The sequence below is a fragment of the Epinephelus moara genome, chromosome 3 (assembly GCF_006386435.1).
Source record: "Epinephelus moara isolate mb chromosome 3, YSFRI_EMoa_1.0, whole genome shotgun sequence".
NCBI lineage: Eukaryota > Metazoa > Chordata > Actinopteri > Perciformes > Serranidae > Epinephelus > Epinephelus moara.
The window spans coordinates 17,285,357-17,302,260 of record NC_065508.1 but is presented as its reverse complement, the minus strand read 5'-3'; the positions used below and the strand labels follow the sequence as shown (position 1 = coordinate 17,302,260).

At 41.9% G+C, this 16,904-nt stretch overlaps 2 protein-coding genes across 4 annotated transcripts; both read right to left on the bottom strand.

Moving 5' to 3' along the window:
- Window positions 1-607: 607 nt before the first annotated feature.
- Window positions 608-13,489, bottom strand: LOC126385137 (zinc finger Y-chromosomal protein 1). 3 transcript variants are annotated; one of them, XM_050036698.1, is made up of 8 exons: window positions 12,974-13,489; window positions 10,582-10,678; window positions 9,421-9,735; window positions 6,413-6,562; window positions 5,819-5,947; window positions 5,592-5,726; window positions 5,305-5,448; window positions 608-3,547 (listed from the first exon to the last, which is right to left on the bottom strand). In XM_050036698.1, the coding sequence occupies exons 2-8, from the start codon at window positions 10,646-10,648 to the stop codon at window positions 2,247-2,249; spliced, it is 2,241 nt and encodes a 746-aa protein (XP_049892655.1). In that variant the 5' UTR covers window positions 10,649-10,678; window positions 12,974-13,489; the 3' UTR covers window positions 608-2,246. The 3 variants fall into 3 exon arrangements, with proteins under 3 accessions (XP_049892655.1, XP_049892647.1, XP_049892665.1); XM_050036690.1 differs by having other exon boundaries at window positions 13,030-13,488; XM_050036708.1 differs by lacking the exon at window positions 5,592-5,726 and having other exon boundaries at window positions 13,030-13,484.
- Window positions 13,490-14,367: 878 nt separating this feature from the next.
- Window positions 14,368-16,070, bottom strand: LOC126385153 (diamine acetyltransferase 1-like). Its single transcript, XM_050036723.1, has 6 exons — window positions 15,835-16,070; window positions 15,635-15,686; window positions 15,342-15,422; window positions 15,132-15,233; window positions 14,970-15,010; window positions 14,368-14,850 (listed from the first exon to the last, which is right to left on the bottom strand). The coding sequence occupies exons 1-6, from the start codon at window positions 15,898-15,900 to the stop codon at window positions 14,683-14,685; spliced, it is 510 nt and encodes a 169-aa protein (XP_049892680.1). The 5' UTR covers window positions 15,901-16,070; the 3' UTR covers window positions 14,368-14,682.
- Window positions 16,071-16,904: the final 834 nt, after the last annotated feature.

Below are 16,904 nucleotides of genomic sequence, written 5' to 3'. Positions count from 1 at the left end.
TCCATCAAGCTCAGTTAAACAGAATTTTGATTTATCTCCATGGTAAGGGATATATGAGAGGGTCAAAGTTCAGGGTGCAATGTTATGCGGGAAGCATTAAATCCCGATTGTGTGCATACTGGATGCAACAGTACATACCTTTTAAGGGCAGCCGCAGTATCTACTAAAAGTAAAAAGAAAAAGTATGCATTTCAGAACGCATCCCCTGTTTTGTTTGTCTCATGCTGCCAATGGTTTCACAGTCCTACTAATCTATAGATGGTGATGATGCGCAAACAAGTTCAGGGAAGAAGACTGCAAGCTAGGAAACATTTCTGGAAACAAAAACTTTAAAAACAAAAACAAAAAACAAAACAAAAAAAAAATCAGCTTTGCGAATGTTAATGAGGAAGAAAATAGACTGAACACGTCTGTCAGACTTTAAGGATACACGTGTTTTGATGACCCTTATAAATGATCACGGAGACACCTTCCCCCTTAGACAGACGACTCCCTCTAGTGTCAAACTCTGCACATACATCAAACATCCAAGCAACAACAAAAAGCAAAACTAATTTTTGAGTGGAAGGGCACTTTAACAATGTTGGCAAATACAAGACAAAACAGCTAAAATACTTTGCTTTTATTACCTTTTTTAACAAATACGTTGAAGTACATCCATAACAACACAGTTCAGATTTCCTTTTTATCAAGTGTTTACATCTACACGCTTTGTACAGATTTGTATACAAAACAATAATTTACGTCCCATAGAAGTCTAGTTACACGTAACTATACAACAACTTGTAAATGAAATAAATATAAAAACAGAAATAATCACAGGTGATAACAAAAATGTAAAAAGCCATAGTACAAGTACACCACCAGCACCTGTCTTCTGAAGTTGCATCTAAAAAGATATACATTTTCCCTTTCTACTGGCAAAAGTACATCTGTGAGGGCGAAAAACAAAGAGTTCAGTCCATAGTTTCATAACAGCAGCACCAGTTACACTGTATGATTCCTAGTCAGGCCAGACGGTTATACTGGGACACTGATGTGAAGTATTTTTTTTTTAACCCAGCCTAATATCGTATCATACTGACACTTATAGGTTATGCTTTTTCTGTGATTTTAACAGATGTCAGTTCATGTGAAAAACTAGTTTGTTCATAGAAAACGAAACCATCTACTCAAACAACTCGTCCTCAATTTCCTCATCACAAAAATCAGCTTTTCTGAATCCATGGGGCTTCACTCTCCAGGTAGCTTTAATGGATTTAAAACTCCGCCAGTCAGTTCATCTCTACTGCTTTGGGCACTTCTAACATCGTACAGTACACTTACTGACTTGAAACTGAAATATCATATCAGGCATATGATAATCAAGAGATGGGGTAAATGATCGCATTGTGATATAGGTGCAGATGTGAACTTGTATTCACTACCATGATACATCCACTATTTCACTGTGTATTTTGGGTTAGTTTAATGATCGTAGACCTCTGTGTACAAAGCTAAGAATGATTGTTTCTTTTCTCTGAGTGCTGTACACAGCCAGCCTTGTGTTTTTAACAACACAACGAAAAGCACTATGTTACAGAGTGGTGGGGTCGGAGCACCAGGAAGCACAACAGATGCTTTGTTTGTCATTCGCTCTCCCTCATTCTTACACACACACTCTTGCTCTTTCTCTCACACTTGCACACACACATACGTACATGCAATACATACCACATATGACTTGATTACTGCATTCATCACGATCTGTACCAAGATGGCAAGTGCTACTGGGAACAGGTTGCTAATCCATACTGCTGTGTTTAGTACATTTCAACAAAATGACACAAACGTTTTGCAAATTACACTTCAGTTTTGAGACAAAATAATTAGGACCATTGTGATTGACAACTGATTGTTGCCTGCAAAATTAAAAATGTATATCTACAAAGAGACATCTGCACAATCTGCCATGCACACTGTCACCAGCAAAGGGACATGCAGTTAAAAGTGCAAGTCTACGGAGGGGTTCTGTTGCTAACTCGGACAGAGCGTTAATGTTATGTACATGTGTATACATTTCTGAACAAACATTAGGCTGAGGATTCAAAAAAGAGCAAAACAACTGAACGGACTAAGTGCAGCGCGACCACACACACCACATTATTTCAATGTGAGTGGTGTCGTGCTGAGGGTGCAGAGATTGGGGTGTGATGGTTGCTTCGACACTGTTCTTTGATGTGGCACAGTATTTGGCTCGGTCAGAGTCACTCTGCCTGCACCACGTCCTTGTGGTGACGCATGATATGCTGGTTCTTCTCCGAGGGTCGTCGGAAGCCTTTCGAACAGATCTCGCAGCGGTGCGGATAGTCTTTCGTGTGAATGGAAATCACATGTCGCTTGAAACCCGAGGCGTCCCCGGTGCTGTAGTCACAGTACTGGCACTGGTAAATTCTCCTTTCTTTTTGTCCTTTGCCAATAACTACAGTCACACTGCTGGCTAAGCTGGCTGCACTGACTCTGCCAGGCGGGCCTGAGGTGCTGGACCCACTAGGTGCAGACTTTTTAGGTGTCACAACAGGGGTGTGCGTCTCTGTCCTCTTAGACTCACTCTTTTCAGGCGAGGCCTGTTGCTCCTTCGTGTGGACAGACAAGATATGGCGACTGAGAACAAAAGGGTCTGCAATTTTGAAGTTGCAGTGCCGGCACTGGTGGAGTTTCTTGGTGCGGTGGGATACTGAGTGCTTCTTCAGTTCAGACGGCCGGTGGAAGCCTTTACCACAGATGGCACATTTGTGTGGATAGTCCTTGGTGTGAACAGATATGATATGGCGTTTCAGGTCACTGGAGTTGGAACTTTTGTGATCACAGTGGGCACAATGGTGGGTCTTATTCTCCTCGTGTGTTAGTCCGTGCTGCATTAACTCCTCCTCCTCTGCAAAGGTCTGGAAACAGCGCTCACATTTGTACGGCATCTCTTTGCTATGCTTAGTCTTGATGTGTGTCTTGAGATTAGAGGAATCAGCCGACTTGTAGTCGCAGTACAGGCAGGAGTAAGGCTTCTCGCCCGTGTGCGTGCGCATGTGTTTCTTCAATTCCGAAGGGTGTCGAAAGCCTTTTCCACATTCCACACAGATGTGGGGGAAGCTTTTACTGTGAACTGCCAACAAGTGCCGATTGAGCAGTCCTTGCTCAGCAGTTTCATAGTCACAGAACTTGCATTTATGCATCTTGGTGGGCGTCGGAGGCGGCTGGCTCTTGGGCTCTCTATGGTGGTGCTGCAGTCTGTGAGAGAACAGCGCCGCCTGCTGGTGGAACTCCTTGCCACACATTTCACACTCGAAAGGGGCCTTGCTGCTCAGAGCGTGCACCTCCATGTGGTTGTGGAGGCTGGCTTTCTTGTTGGTGGTGAAGTCACAGTCTGTACATTGGTACTTTTTCCTCGTCAGAACATCCTGGTGGTGATTCTTAGTGTGGCGTTTCAGGAAGCCTCGTGACTTGAACTTTTTACCACAAAGCATGCAGGGGTAAACTGTCAGAGGCTGACCATACGGACCGATGATGATGGCTAGAGAGAAAGATGACAAGAGGGAGACGGAAATGACAACATGACCATAACCTTGTTCATCAAGCAAACCATTTTGGTGTTTAAGTCCTTTTAAAATAACAAAATAAACATTTGTTCTTAAAAAGGTAATAGGAATCATATATTATTCACCAATACCAAAAGCCCCTGATCAATTACATGTATCAACAAATAGAATAAGCAGCCACACATTATCAGTGTTTACATAATCAGCCTTTGTGGTTATTTAAAGAGTGTACTGTGACATACAGGCAACACAGGTGGGACTGCAGATACTGAAGCCCCCCTTCAGACACATTTTATGTATGTAAACATATTCTGCTGTGATTAATATTTTGTTTGACATGATTTTCCCACACAACCCACATGAGAAGTAAAAAAAACTGAAAAGGGATCAAAAGCAAATCTATTCTTTCTCCCTCATTAAGAAATGTTGGATCTGGCATTGCATCCCACCCCCATAGCTGCTTGTGGCAGATTTCACTTTCTGCTTTCTTCAGTGCTGGCACAACTCTAAAAAGAAGTGTGTAGAGGTCTGGCTATGTGAAACTAGCACTAGGTTGACCGGTGAAAGAGCAGTGCGCGTCAAGATGGCTAACATTAGCATTAGGAGACCACGGAGAGATTTTGCCATTCATGTTTGAGCCCCAGTCGGACCCAGACTCAGATGAGGAGTGTGTTGTGCATATCAGAGTGGTAAATGTGGCCAGCATCTTTTATTTGTGTATGTAGCTTGTAACTGGCAGTGGCTGACACGGCCATAATGGTTTTAAAACATACAATAATATTTGATACGATGGGGTTTTTAGTAAATAACTGAAGGAAGCTCCACTGTCTGGTTTTCATCCAAAACCTGCACACTACAATGTTTGCTGTCAAAACTTTCACTATGCCAATGCAAACTCTGCTTTCAGTAATGACAGGTCGCTCTGCCCTCGAGGTTTCAGGTTTCACTGCCACTGTTGTGTTGAAGTCTGTCCCCCCCATTGATATGTGTTTCTCATATTTTAGAGCAATTGGCTTTTGTATTAGTGACGCACCTAATCCAGGTTACATTTGAATGTCAGGTTGTAGGGAAGTGGTGCACAGACACAGCCCCTTTCAGTCGAGGAATGTGAAAACACCTCTCTAGTTACAACCTTTGCACGGATACAAGTCAGTATAGTCATTGTCGGGCAGTTTAGGGGACATAAACAGAAGAAAGACACAGTATTTTTAACGGTTAAGACCATCTGGAATCAGGGAATACAAACTGAACACCAAAGCAGGGAAAAATCAATACCTAGGAAGATTTAGCAGACTGCAGCAGCGCACCACATATAGAAGTCCTCAGTATTACAAGCAGAACAAATGGGTGTTTCTCAAGTAGTAAACAAAGCATATGGCTGGTATATAGGTAAATCATAAACTAGTTGTTCACGTGGTCAAAAGATAAGGTATTTATTGAGAGAGGAACACAGAACAAACTGCTGATAAGCCTGTACAAAGGACAGAGGCTATAGCTGCAGTTAAAATCCAAATAATAAGGGGGGCTGGAGAGAATAAATTTTAAATCACCACGGACTCTGATCATATGTTTTGTGCTTCTGTTATTGATCAATTAAATAATATTAGCAACTTGTGATAAAAAAAGTGGCTGAAACATCCTAAACAAATCCTTTCTGCTACTGCTGAGCTCTCATGATCTATAGGGCTTCTTTATGGTGTGATAAGAGAAAGCACATTTAGATTGCTCTTACCTGTCTGTACCTGGCGTGGCTCCGACCGTCTCTTGCTCTTGTTGCGTTGTCTGTTGATTTCATCCACCCCGTCAGATTCATCGATGTGCAGCAGTGCGCTGGCTGCACCGTTTCGGTTCTCGCAACTCTCGCTATCCTCCGCACCTGTGAGACCAACACAATGCCTTTAACGCAGCAATTACCAAAACTCGCATCTGTAAAGTTTGAACCAACACACTCAGAGACGTGGTTGATGCACAGGCTTCCAGTGTTGTTTTAAAAGCAATTTAATAGACAGGGGTGCTGACCATAAGCAGCTGCCCAGGCCACAGGCATGAAGTCCTTGCTTAGAGACACGCTGTCATACGAGCGGTCGTGAGTTACTGGCTCTTCGCCTCCTACCACCACCTCCATATATACCTCATCAGTCACCTTGGACCCACCTGTAGATGAGCCCAACATGTACAAAACCAAAAAACTACTGACGTTTACTTTCATGATAGTCATCCCCGCTCTGCAGATCTCAATGACTCACCATGGTTTCCTTGGTTGTGATGAGAATCCCCCACAGACATGTAGACCATCTTCTCTCTGAGCGTTTGGCCCGAAGACTCTGTTAGCGCCACACTCTCCGTGTCTCCATCGCTGATGTCAACCGATTCTCCTGCAGAATTGAAACACCCTTTAAATCTTCCACTTTTTGGCAAATCTGCCACAAATTATTTGTCAACCTCTGGAAGACTGAGCCCTTAAACTTTCTACAGGAGAATGTAATTTAATATTTGCTTCACAATCATACTGGCCTTCCATTTTTGGAACCTGAAATCACTGCTTTTTAGATCATTTCAAGATCTGTATAACTGTTTTCAGGCTAAGAACAGAAAAAAAACATTACATTTGGCCAATTATCTCCAAAAAGAGCAAGTTCTTCTAAACAATACAATTAACAGGAACGTTTTAGCAATATAGAGAATTTTTTTTGAAGAAGAAGAATTTTCTAAGCCAATTTGAAAGCTTTTACAGTAACACATCCTACATCGAATATAGTATGTTGTGGCAATCACTAGTACTCAGCTTATGATTATACCCTTTATTATTTTCAACAGGTTCAAGATTAACCGCTACTCACCCATGTCGTCTTCCCCAGAATCAGCCTTGAAGATGTACACCTTTATCACTTCCTGCCCATCCTCGTCCTTCTCCACTTCCTGGTCCTCCACAGCTCCCTCCACTGTCACCTCCGTTCCATCCTCGGACACCATTTTGCCAGCTTCATCCACTAGTGAGGGACACACACACCACATTTCATTTAAGATGTGCAAGAGAGGGGGTCAGTCAGCCATTAGCTGGTGACAGCGTAAAATCTGACATTGTGAATGCTTAATACCATCACCATTTATGCGTAGTGAAACTGAAGCTTGGATATAGTTAGGAATGCAGGAATATTAATTTTTTCAACTGATACAGATAACTGATGATTGCCTGCTTCTCATGGTTGATAACCGATACGATAACCGATAATTTAATAGTTTGTATTTTAAAAAGAGGTGTATAACCTGTAGTTTATGTACACCTAAGGGTAAGATGTAGTGAGAAAATATGGATGATTTAAAGCCACAGTGTGTAGGAATTTCTCCCATCTAATGTTGAAATCATATATTGCATTCAAACAGATGGCGCACTCTAGCGCCTCACTGTTTCAAACACGTATTGCAACAACTGTAGCCGCTGTGTACCAAAAAGCTATGATAACACTGATGAAACCATGTCATCCGATACTACATGGAGTATTCATTCAGGCTCCTACACAGACACACGCGACGCGAGTTGACAAACCCCCTCCTCACCATGCTGGCTGTGTTTACAACGTAGGACTGTTGGGGCGGATGTAAATTGAAACAAACCAATCACGTCTTGTCCTTTGACAACTGACAAGTGGCTCAACCTCACACACCTCATCCCTCTCCTCGCATTACTGCGCCGCTAACAGCTGTTAGTGGCCAGCGGCACTACTGCCGCATAACAAAGTCCCACTCTTTGAGCATAATGCAGGATCATGTATTATGCAGCATCACGGGAGACGGAATCCTCGTCGCCAAGAAAGTGCAAAAGGGAATCAAAAAGGCAGCGTGACCGGCGAATTAAAAAAACAAGGGTCAGCATTGGGGTTGCCTTTCCCAGGTGGAGAGAGCTGCTGAAGGAGAAAGGTAATACAATCACAGGCCAGCGCTAACAGCGGCTAACAGCGGCTAACAGCTAACAGCGGCGCAGTGATGCGAGGAGAGGGATGAGGCTGTTAGCGACTGGCCGCTAACAGCGGCTAACAGCCAACAGCGGCGCTGGCCTGTGATTGCATTACCATTCTCCCTCAGCAGCTCTCTCTACCTGGGAAAGGCTACCCCGATGTGGGCCTTCGTTTTTTTAATTCGCCGGTCACGCTGCCTTTTCTATTCCCTTTTGCGCTTTCTTGGCGACAAGGATTCCGTCTCCCATGATGCTGCATATGCATGATCCTGCATTATGCTCAAAGAGTGGGACTTTGTTTCAAATTTGCCAGGGTAGTAGCGAAGCGCCTCTTGCTCCTCTCCTTCGGCTCCTCAGTCACGCAGTGCTGGCCTGGCTCTCAACGAAAACGCCGAAGGCGGTGCTGTATGTCCCTTGCTGGCGGGTGTATTCTCAAGATGGCGAAACGTAATGGAACCCCACAGACGACTTACCCGCACAATGTACAAACAAATCCGAAATTCTCCTTTTACGAGAATAAGTCAGATTATTGGTGGAGGTAATAATACACCAGTGATGACATATTTATGAATGCAGACATCAATTTTTGCCAATAAACAACTGAAAATGTTACACAATGTCCCTTTAATATTCCAGAGCTCTGACCTAACCTAACAATAGGCTGTGAAATAGAGGGAGATTTTCTGGGATATTGTCAAATGGTCTACCCTCAATGCCCCTGCACCCATATCACCCTACACTTCAGATGAACATAATAAATACAAGGATGTGAAAGTAATATGACCTTTAGTCAATATTAAATTTAGAGTTAATTAATATTAGAGAGGGAGATTATGAAGCCCGGTGTTACTGTGTAATTCTCTGGTGTATCAGTAACGTGTAATAACGACACTGCAGAGTAGAGTCTCTACTAACAGGGACACACAGTGACAGCTGACTTAAATGAACGGATTGAATGCGCATCGGTAGGTCAACGTTGCATTTGGTGTATGAAATGTTTATATAGTCACTGGCATTTTTATAAACACACCCAGGCGCTGTCTCACTGTCCGACGACAGACTAGCCTACGACTACCAAGTAGAATAGCAATGCGATTGATTCACCTCACACATTAACACTTAACTCAGACAATCAAACTACTGTGTCCCACACACACAGCCAGAGAGAGACGTGCTCCACACTGGGTTACCAGGTAACGATACAAATAATCGCTAACTGTAGCATCACATGGCTAGCGGTTATTAATAAGTTTAACAACAGAGTCGAGCCTCTTAAAAGGTTGTAGTTGGATGTAAGCCGCTGCTGCTAATTAGCTCATGCTAACACTCTGGAGACGGTCCTTTAAGACTGTGTCTAACCGGTGTCGGTCCCTTGGCGCAATCCTATTGTCTACCTCTGGAACTGTGAAAGATGTCCACACCATGACATGTTTTGCTCTCTAGGCAGTGTGCTGCACTTGTTGTTCTTCTTCTTCTTTGTGTTTATTTGCAGCTCACAAACCAAGTTTAAAAAGGTATGTGTACCGCTGTGTCGGGTGTTTAAATGCTGCCCTTGTTAAGTCAATAAAAGCAGTTTGGCTTCATATCATCAGCGCTATCTATTGGCTATAATTTTAACTATCTGACTAATGCATAATTATAGAAATGTCCCATTATCAGCTGACAATTTATCCCCCGATATATATCGTGCATCCCTAGATATAGTTTCACCATTTCAGCATATCTATAAAATCTATAAAGCTTTGTAATCACAATTAACATTCTTTTTTTTTTTTTTTGCACAAGCTTGTCTGAATACTCAGTAACTCAAAGTCTGAATGGTGTCTAAGTATGCCCCCAAAAGGAGAAAGAACATATTTAAATCCCATCCCAGCACAGCAGTGGTAAACTTACATGATATCATTAGATAATCTCCACAGCCATCTTGGTCGTCCTCCTGCTGCTCTGGGTCCAGCCCATCTTCAGGGATGTCTCCCATGGCAACACCCTCCTCCTCACCCTCAAGAGCCATCACGCAAGTTTCTACTGCCACATCTTCATCTTCGTCGCAGTGCACATACTCAGACACCACATCCTCCACAGCATCCTGGATGACTAGCTCATCGGGTGCAAACCTGTGAACTGCCATGCCTTCTCCCTCGCCTTCTGACACCAACACAGTCTCTTGAAGCTCCACAACAAACTCCTGCCCACCGGCACCACCCTCATCTGGAAGAAGCAGAATTAACCAGTTAATCAGATTGTTATGTGTGGATGTTTTAAATGGTACATTAAATGTTGTTACTTATTTCCTACTGACACCATGAACCAACATACTATTCCAAACAAACCTATAGCTAAAAGGGGCTTTATGTAATATTCAGAATATTAATGTAGTAGCAAACAAGCATATTGGTCCCATTTGTGTAACCCGCTGGCTAGCTAATCGCCGCCGGTCTGCATTGCACTCATACAGCATTTACTGCTGATGTTGGGATGGCGTTGTTGCAGAAGTGTAGCACCCACCCTCTGGTCCAAACTTGGTACATAAGGTAAGATTATTTTTCCTTAGACATTGCACTCTTTAGCAGAAAAGTGCAGTGGCAGTTTGTGTTATTGCTCACTGGCACATGGTAAATAGACTCTGTTCTTTCAACAGTGGATTGTGTTGGTAGTGTGCTAACTAGCTAACTAGCATCATCATACAGATTACCACTGTCAACTGCTGTGAAGAGTTATTTCCTCTCACGCAGGTGCAGAACATGCGTGCTGATTGGCCCTGAGCTGTAGTCTTTGCAGTGCGTTCATGTGCAACTTTTGGCCGAGACACTGCGACATGAGGCGACAAAGCAGTCAGCTTTCGTTGACATTGCTTCTTTTAAGTCAACTTAGTGTGTCTGGGCCTTTAGATTCACTCTGAATATCGTACAGAGCTCCTTTAAGCCACTCAAATATTTTATGTCATTTGGCAGGTCAAAGAATCCTACTTCTTATAACTCTATCAAAACTCACACATACCCAAAAACACACACCATGTAAATAAAAACACACATTAATATATGCATAGCTAATTACCCGATCCGTGTAGTATTATTTTAGGCTCCTCAGAATGTATTGCAAGCCTGGTGACATCCTCATCCATTGTCCTCGCACTGCATTTGTTACTGGACAGCTGAAAGCAAATAATACAAATTTTAGAACTTTGGTGACCAAAACTGTTTGAAACAAAAGTAAAGAGAAGAACCATGCAAACCACATTTATCTCAACTACTGTTTGATCAGTTATTCATTGTCATGCACCAAAGTAACTTAAATCAGCCTATCCCTACATCCTTGCATATTATTTTATGCATTTACTGTTTTTCTTTTCAGTATGATGCTCCGGTAACTGCATAATATAGAATGACATGCACTGACAATCACCACAAAAAGTTGTTTTTCCTTGTGCTGTGGCATGCTAGAGCTGTGAATCTCAAACAACTAAATTAGCCCAAAGGATCAAAAATCATGTGTTCATGGTCATTACTGTGATTTTAAACTATTCAAATTTTAAAACAGGAAACCAGGAGATGCAGTCCATCAAACATGAGTCTAACCTTATATGCTGACGTAAACGGAACCAAGTCATTTATTTTCCTCAAAGCCATGATGAGCTTGTCATCTTTCACTTGATGAAGAAAAACGCAGTGTGTGTGTGTGTGTGTGTATATGTGTGTGTGTTAATTTGACATTTTAATGTGATTCACATGACAGACTACTGACCTGATGCTGCACAACTACAGCAGCCTGAGCACTGCCCTAACAGCTGATACATATCCATTCTTTAAAAAGGAGAGACATTTTGCAATATCCTGCCCTAATAAGACATACTCATCATACACAGGATTCCCACACATTATAATGGATAAAATTTCCAAACTTTTCCATGATATTTAAGAATCTTTAAGAAAATTTCGACAAGCATTCACAACGAATAACACAAACATTGCTCCTTTTCAAAATTGCAGTACAATTTAGAAGTAGCAGTGGGGCACAGATTGTGAAATTCAATGACCTCTTCAGGTTGTCCATGAGCGTGGGAACCCCTCGTAAAAGAAATATTGCATTAATATTATATGACGGATGGTTATGTTGTTCTTGAGCCAATAACTGCTCAGTTTTGTAACAGACTCTTCCTTGTTGTATTGCTGCAGCAATGACCAAGATCCTCTGTGGAGAGCTTAATTTATTTTGAAATATTATTCACATATATTTACCTTTTCATACAGTCTATGATATTTACACACAAACAACAAGACAGAGTAATGTAAAAGATGCACTGGTAAGAGATCTGGCCCACCAGGCATACTGAGGGAATCTTTAGGGGGGAAAACCAATCAATTAAATTACAATCAAGTGGATAGATTTTTGCAGTGTTAGCTTGTGTCTGCGGCAAAGGAGAGCAACTGAGATGACCAGTGGCATAATTGCCATGACTGCATCACTACCTCAGCTACCAAAACTACACATGTATACATCAGCTGCAATTGGCACTAACATTACCTTCATCATGGAGATGAAGGTGAGCTCATGTGCGTCAAAAATATCTCACACATACACACACACACACACTCTGGGGGGATGCAGAGATGTAAACAGTGGTGTGGACGATGCAGCTGGGGTGCCATTTAATTTCCACTGAATGTACCATCCCCCACCTCCAGGTGGAAAATGATGACAACGGTGTGTGGGGATATGGCGCACAACACAGTGCATCAGTGTGCTGAAAGATGCCGCCAACACAGTAAACCCCACCAGGCTGATCCGACTAACTTAGCTACTCATTCATGCCAGACTAAACACTGCAACTTAAACCCCGATGAGGTGATTAACGGTAATGTCTTCAACTGACCACTGGAGCAGCGTTAGCACTGATTACACACGCACAGCCCCGACTGTCACGGCCAAAACACGCATTTAATAACAGATGATTGCCCTAGCATGCATGCAGGTAGATGAAACTGCAAAATAAAGAAGGCAGGTTGCGTTAGGTTTACACTGATGCGGCTCTGTAGTAGCCAGCTAGCGGGAGGAGGGCTAAACACACACACACTCGTTTTCTACAACCGATATTCCTCACACTAGCGTCCGCCATTTTGTTAGCTTGCTGTCTGGACGGATGCTAATTTTATCGCTAATTGAAAATACCCTTCGGTGTTTAGAAAATGTCAATTGCGCTTCAATCGAAGGCTACACGGCACATTAACTGTTTTATTAAAGCATAATAATGTTAGTCAACGACGACTGGCGACTACGAAAACCCTCTTCTTTGCTAGCTAACCGGATAGGCCTGAATCACCAATTACGGCCTCTGTTAAGGCCCGGGCCTGAGAAGAAAAGGCCCAGCCCTTTGCGGCCTCTCGGTGACAATAAAGAAATAAATTAAAAAACCACATGCATGCAAAAACAAAGAGATAAGGATACGCACAAATGCAAACACGGCCCTGCAAACGGGCGCCCCGGGAGGGAAAATGACCCGCGTACCAGATTTATGCTGCAGGGATGGCCTCCGTCCGCACCTCGGCTTCCCAGGCCGCCTGGTTCCCCCAGACTCGGGCAGGATTCAGTCGGGAATTTTGTGTTATTTGGGCGGGCCGGAGAGGAGCAGAGAAGGAGGGGTTAGGGGTTGTTTCTGGAGCTCCGCTGAAAGCAAAGCAGGACGTCTGGAGCCAGATCTTGTCATGCTACAGCCCCCCGCTCCTCCAGCTCCGAGGCCGCCGTCAGCACGACACGTCACAGCCCGAGAGCAGCAGGAAAATGCGGAAGGGTTGTGGTGGAAATCACACCGGCAGGCACCAAACAGGCCATAATCTGAGGACCGCCGTTCAAACGGGTTATGTCAAAACGTGCAGTGTAGTGTTAATTTTAATTAGTGTATGCCCCGAGGTTGGTGTAGCTCGTAATGGGCTGAGGACTGATTCAATCCTCCAAATAGCAGACTTGCATGCAGCGGCGAAGTGCACAATAAAAGTGGTTAGACTATGACCTCCAGACTGAGAGCATCCAATATTTAAACAAACCGCTGACTAGTTTCCAATCACACACTCTACACAGTATCACTTTCATCCTGAGTGTACAAACCCAACATTTCCTCATATTTCCCGGTCAGAAATAAGAAAAAGCACTGAAATTTCTCTTTAAAAGGCCAATAAATAACAGGTTAACTACTGGGGAAAGAAAGCAAACATAAAGGTAGGAATGTATATTAAGATATTTCTAATGCATGCAAAGGCAAAACATGAGAAAATATCCCACATTTACCCACATCAACTGTATCTGAAATACAATTTAAGCAGTAATTGAATATATTTACCCATGTACTGTACTATGCGATTTTGAGTAATCCCATTCTACATTTCAGAGGGAAATATACATACACATGTATCTGACAGCTAATTTACTAATTAATATATTTCATAACAGTACAATTGTTAAAATGAGTTCCAGTTAATAGTAATATAACCCAATATTATCATTATGTAACACTGACAGAGACCATTTTACTGCACACTGAGTGCTTACACTTGTGATACTGGATTTTTATGTGGCAGCTTTTATGTCCAAGATTACTTTATTGGTCCTTAGGGACTCTTGAAACACATTTTGCTGATAATATTTCTTTATTTTTACTTATGCAATATTTATTTTCAAAACAGGTTTTTCATCTTTAATGATACATTGTGTTTTGATGTGTCAAGTATTACTTAATTAAATGATCTTAAAACGTCCACCACTGATTGCAGCTTGCACATGGAGGATTATTGTCTTGAAACATGGTATTTGTAACCAAAGGTTGTTTCCTGAATATGGTTTAATCCAGAAGATAGTTCAAAATGTATAGATTTATTGTAAGGCAGTACAAAATATGAACGGTACACAAAAACACTCCCTCTGAAAATAATCACTCCAACAAAATATAGAAACATAAAACAGAGTAGTTTCAAAACGATCAAGGATGATGATTCAGGATAGTTATATCCAGACCGCTGTGTTCATACACTCGTCAGCAGAGGTCTTTCTAAATTTCAGATTAATGATAACAGTTGATTTCACAATGATTTTATTAAGACTTTGCCAAATCACTGACCAAACAAATCATGATTATTATAATTAATAAACAGTCAATAAAGTAAACTCTTATTTGGCAGTCATTTTCAACAGATCCTCCTTTTCAATCTCAAAAAGACGCCAGCCCTCCTCAGAGGAGAGATCAGCCGCTCCTCTTCGCTTGTAGAACTCAATGGACTTTGTGTTGTTTTCTGCTACGATGAAGTGCATGCCGCTGCAGCGAGTCTTCACTGCCGTCTGCAGGGGGAAGAAAAAAAAACAAAAAACATAAGGGCTTATGAAGTGTTGAATACAGCTGGAATAAAGTTGCATCTGTCACCAAATAAGCTTTAACTTAAATACACTGGTTACCGTACCTCACTCAGAACCTTCAGGATTTGTGAACCAATGCCAAAACCTGGTGAAGGATTACATGTTAAGAGTAGTTAGTTTATGTGAGTGTAATGCCCCTGAAGACTTTGTCTGTAACTTATTAACCTTTACCACCACCATATAACAGCACTTGCAGACAGTCTTACCACGAAATTCCTGCATGACATAGAAGTCCTCCAAGTAAAGCAGCTTTCCAGTCCAAGGGTCATATGTGAAGTAGTACATAGCAAAGCCAATCACAGTGTATCCTAAAGAGAAAAACCCAAAAGTTAGGAGATAAAATGTAAAGGGTTGACCCATTTTTTAAGAAATACGACTCTTAAATTGTTAAGAGTTTTGTGTGAGAGATGTTTTACCCTCCGAGCTCTGGTTCTTTGGGACTTCAGCAACTAAGCAGTGGTAGAACGGATGATCTCCAAAGCCGTCTTCAAGTAGATCTACAAGTGGGACATTGGTTATAAGAATGTGGGAAGACTGAAATGTTTTTTCCAGGTACATTTATGTAGTGGTGTAGTGGTAGTTGATAAGGTGGATGTTTTAGGCCTACTAGGTAGGCTACAAAGGAGGAAGTGGGTACACTCTTCCTTATATTCTTAGTGGCTTTTTCGCTGATAGGTGGGTATAATGTAAACAAACAGAAAAAGAGCACCTTTCTCAGTCAGCATGACCTTCTCCTCCATCTCCTCATATTTCGCAAGTTCCTACAAATCAAAAAGACAAAAACAAGAAAGCCACGAGTTACGCGTTTAACTGGAGATAGAATTAACAAACAGAGATGACAGATTTGCTACCAACTGGCCCAGATGTCCTGTTGGTTGTTAAAAAATTAGACTTAAACAGTTGGCTTACCTTTATGAGTCGCATGATATCGGATACGTCGTTGGGTTCAGCTTTCCGTAATATAAAACTGGCCATTTTCTTTTTTTCCCCTTTTTTCCTTTGCGTATTAGTCCTCTGAATGTGAACAAAAGCAAAATTTGTTTCGTCATCCGCTCCTCAGGAGTTCACCCCCGGGCATGAAATGTAGGAAGCATGCAGAAACGCATTGGCTGTGTCACCAAGTGGTACAGCAGCTTCAGACACCTGCCCTTTATATATCCTCTGAGGGAGGTAGACCTGTCCCGTAACCCATATATGGTCAAACAGCCCTTTGCATCCTGTTTCTTTTTTTTGTTGACTTATCTTTGTGACGATCACTGTGCTTCATTTGAATGTCGTTTAAAGGTAAATATTAACCAGACCTGGAAAAAAGAAAAGAAAAACAAGGCCAGAGAACATAATGTCTCATTAGCTGACACATTATGACTGAGGGAAAAACCCTATGTCAAAATGAATGTGAAATCAATACTTATACATTAAAAGTATTCCTCTGTAGGTCACATTAACAGCAGTCAAACAATGATTTGCATTGCTGTGATCAGAAAAACAACTTTTATTGATCTATTGATGTCCATTTACGTAACGTGTTGTTAATGGTTTGTTCGTCCAGTAAAAAGGGAAATGATTTGTGACATTTTAGCTTATCAACAGCCAGGAATGATAAGATGACGGAGCAGATGTGGTTGCTGTGTGTGTGATGATTAGCCAGAAAAGCATCTTTAAGTCAAATGTTTTAAGACTTTGTGTTGATACTTCAGTGTCGTTTGAAGGGACACAAGATCAGAACTTAAAATACAGTAGCTTTCCATAAGGTGATACTCCGTTATCTGATGTCATAAACATACCGACTGTTTACTTAAGTGACGTCATATCTTTTAGGAACACTAAATAGTTAGTGTTTAGTTTTAAGTTTCAAGCTTTCTGGAACTGTGTTTGGTTGACTTGCTCAAGGGCAATGTTTCTGCTACTGCTGACAAACACGACAGCTATGCTTTTCCAAGCATTCCAGTTGCAAGAACTGATCAGGCAGTCATATTCTT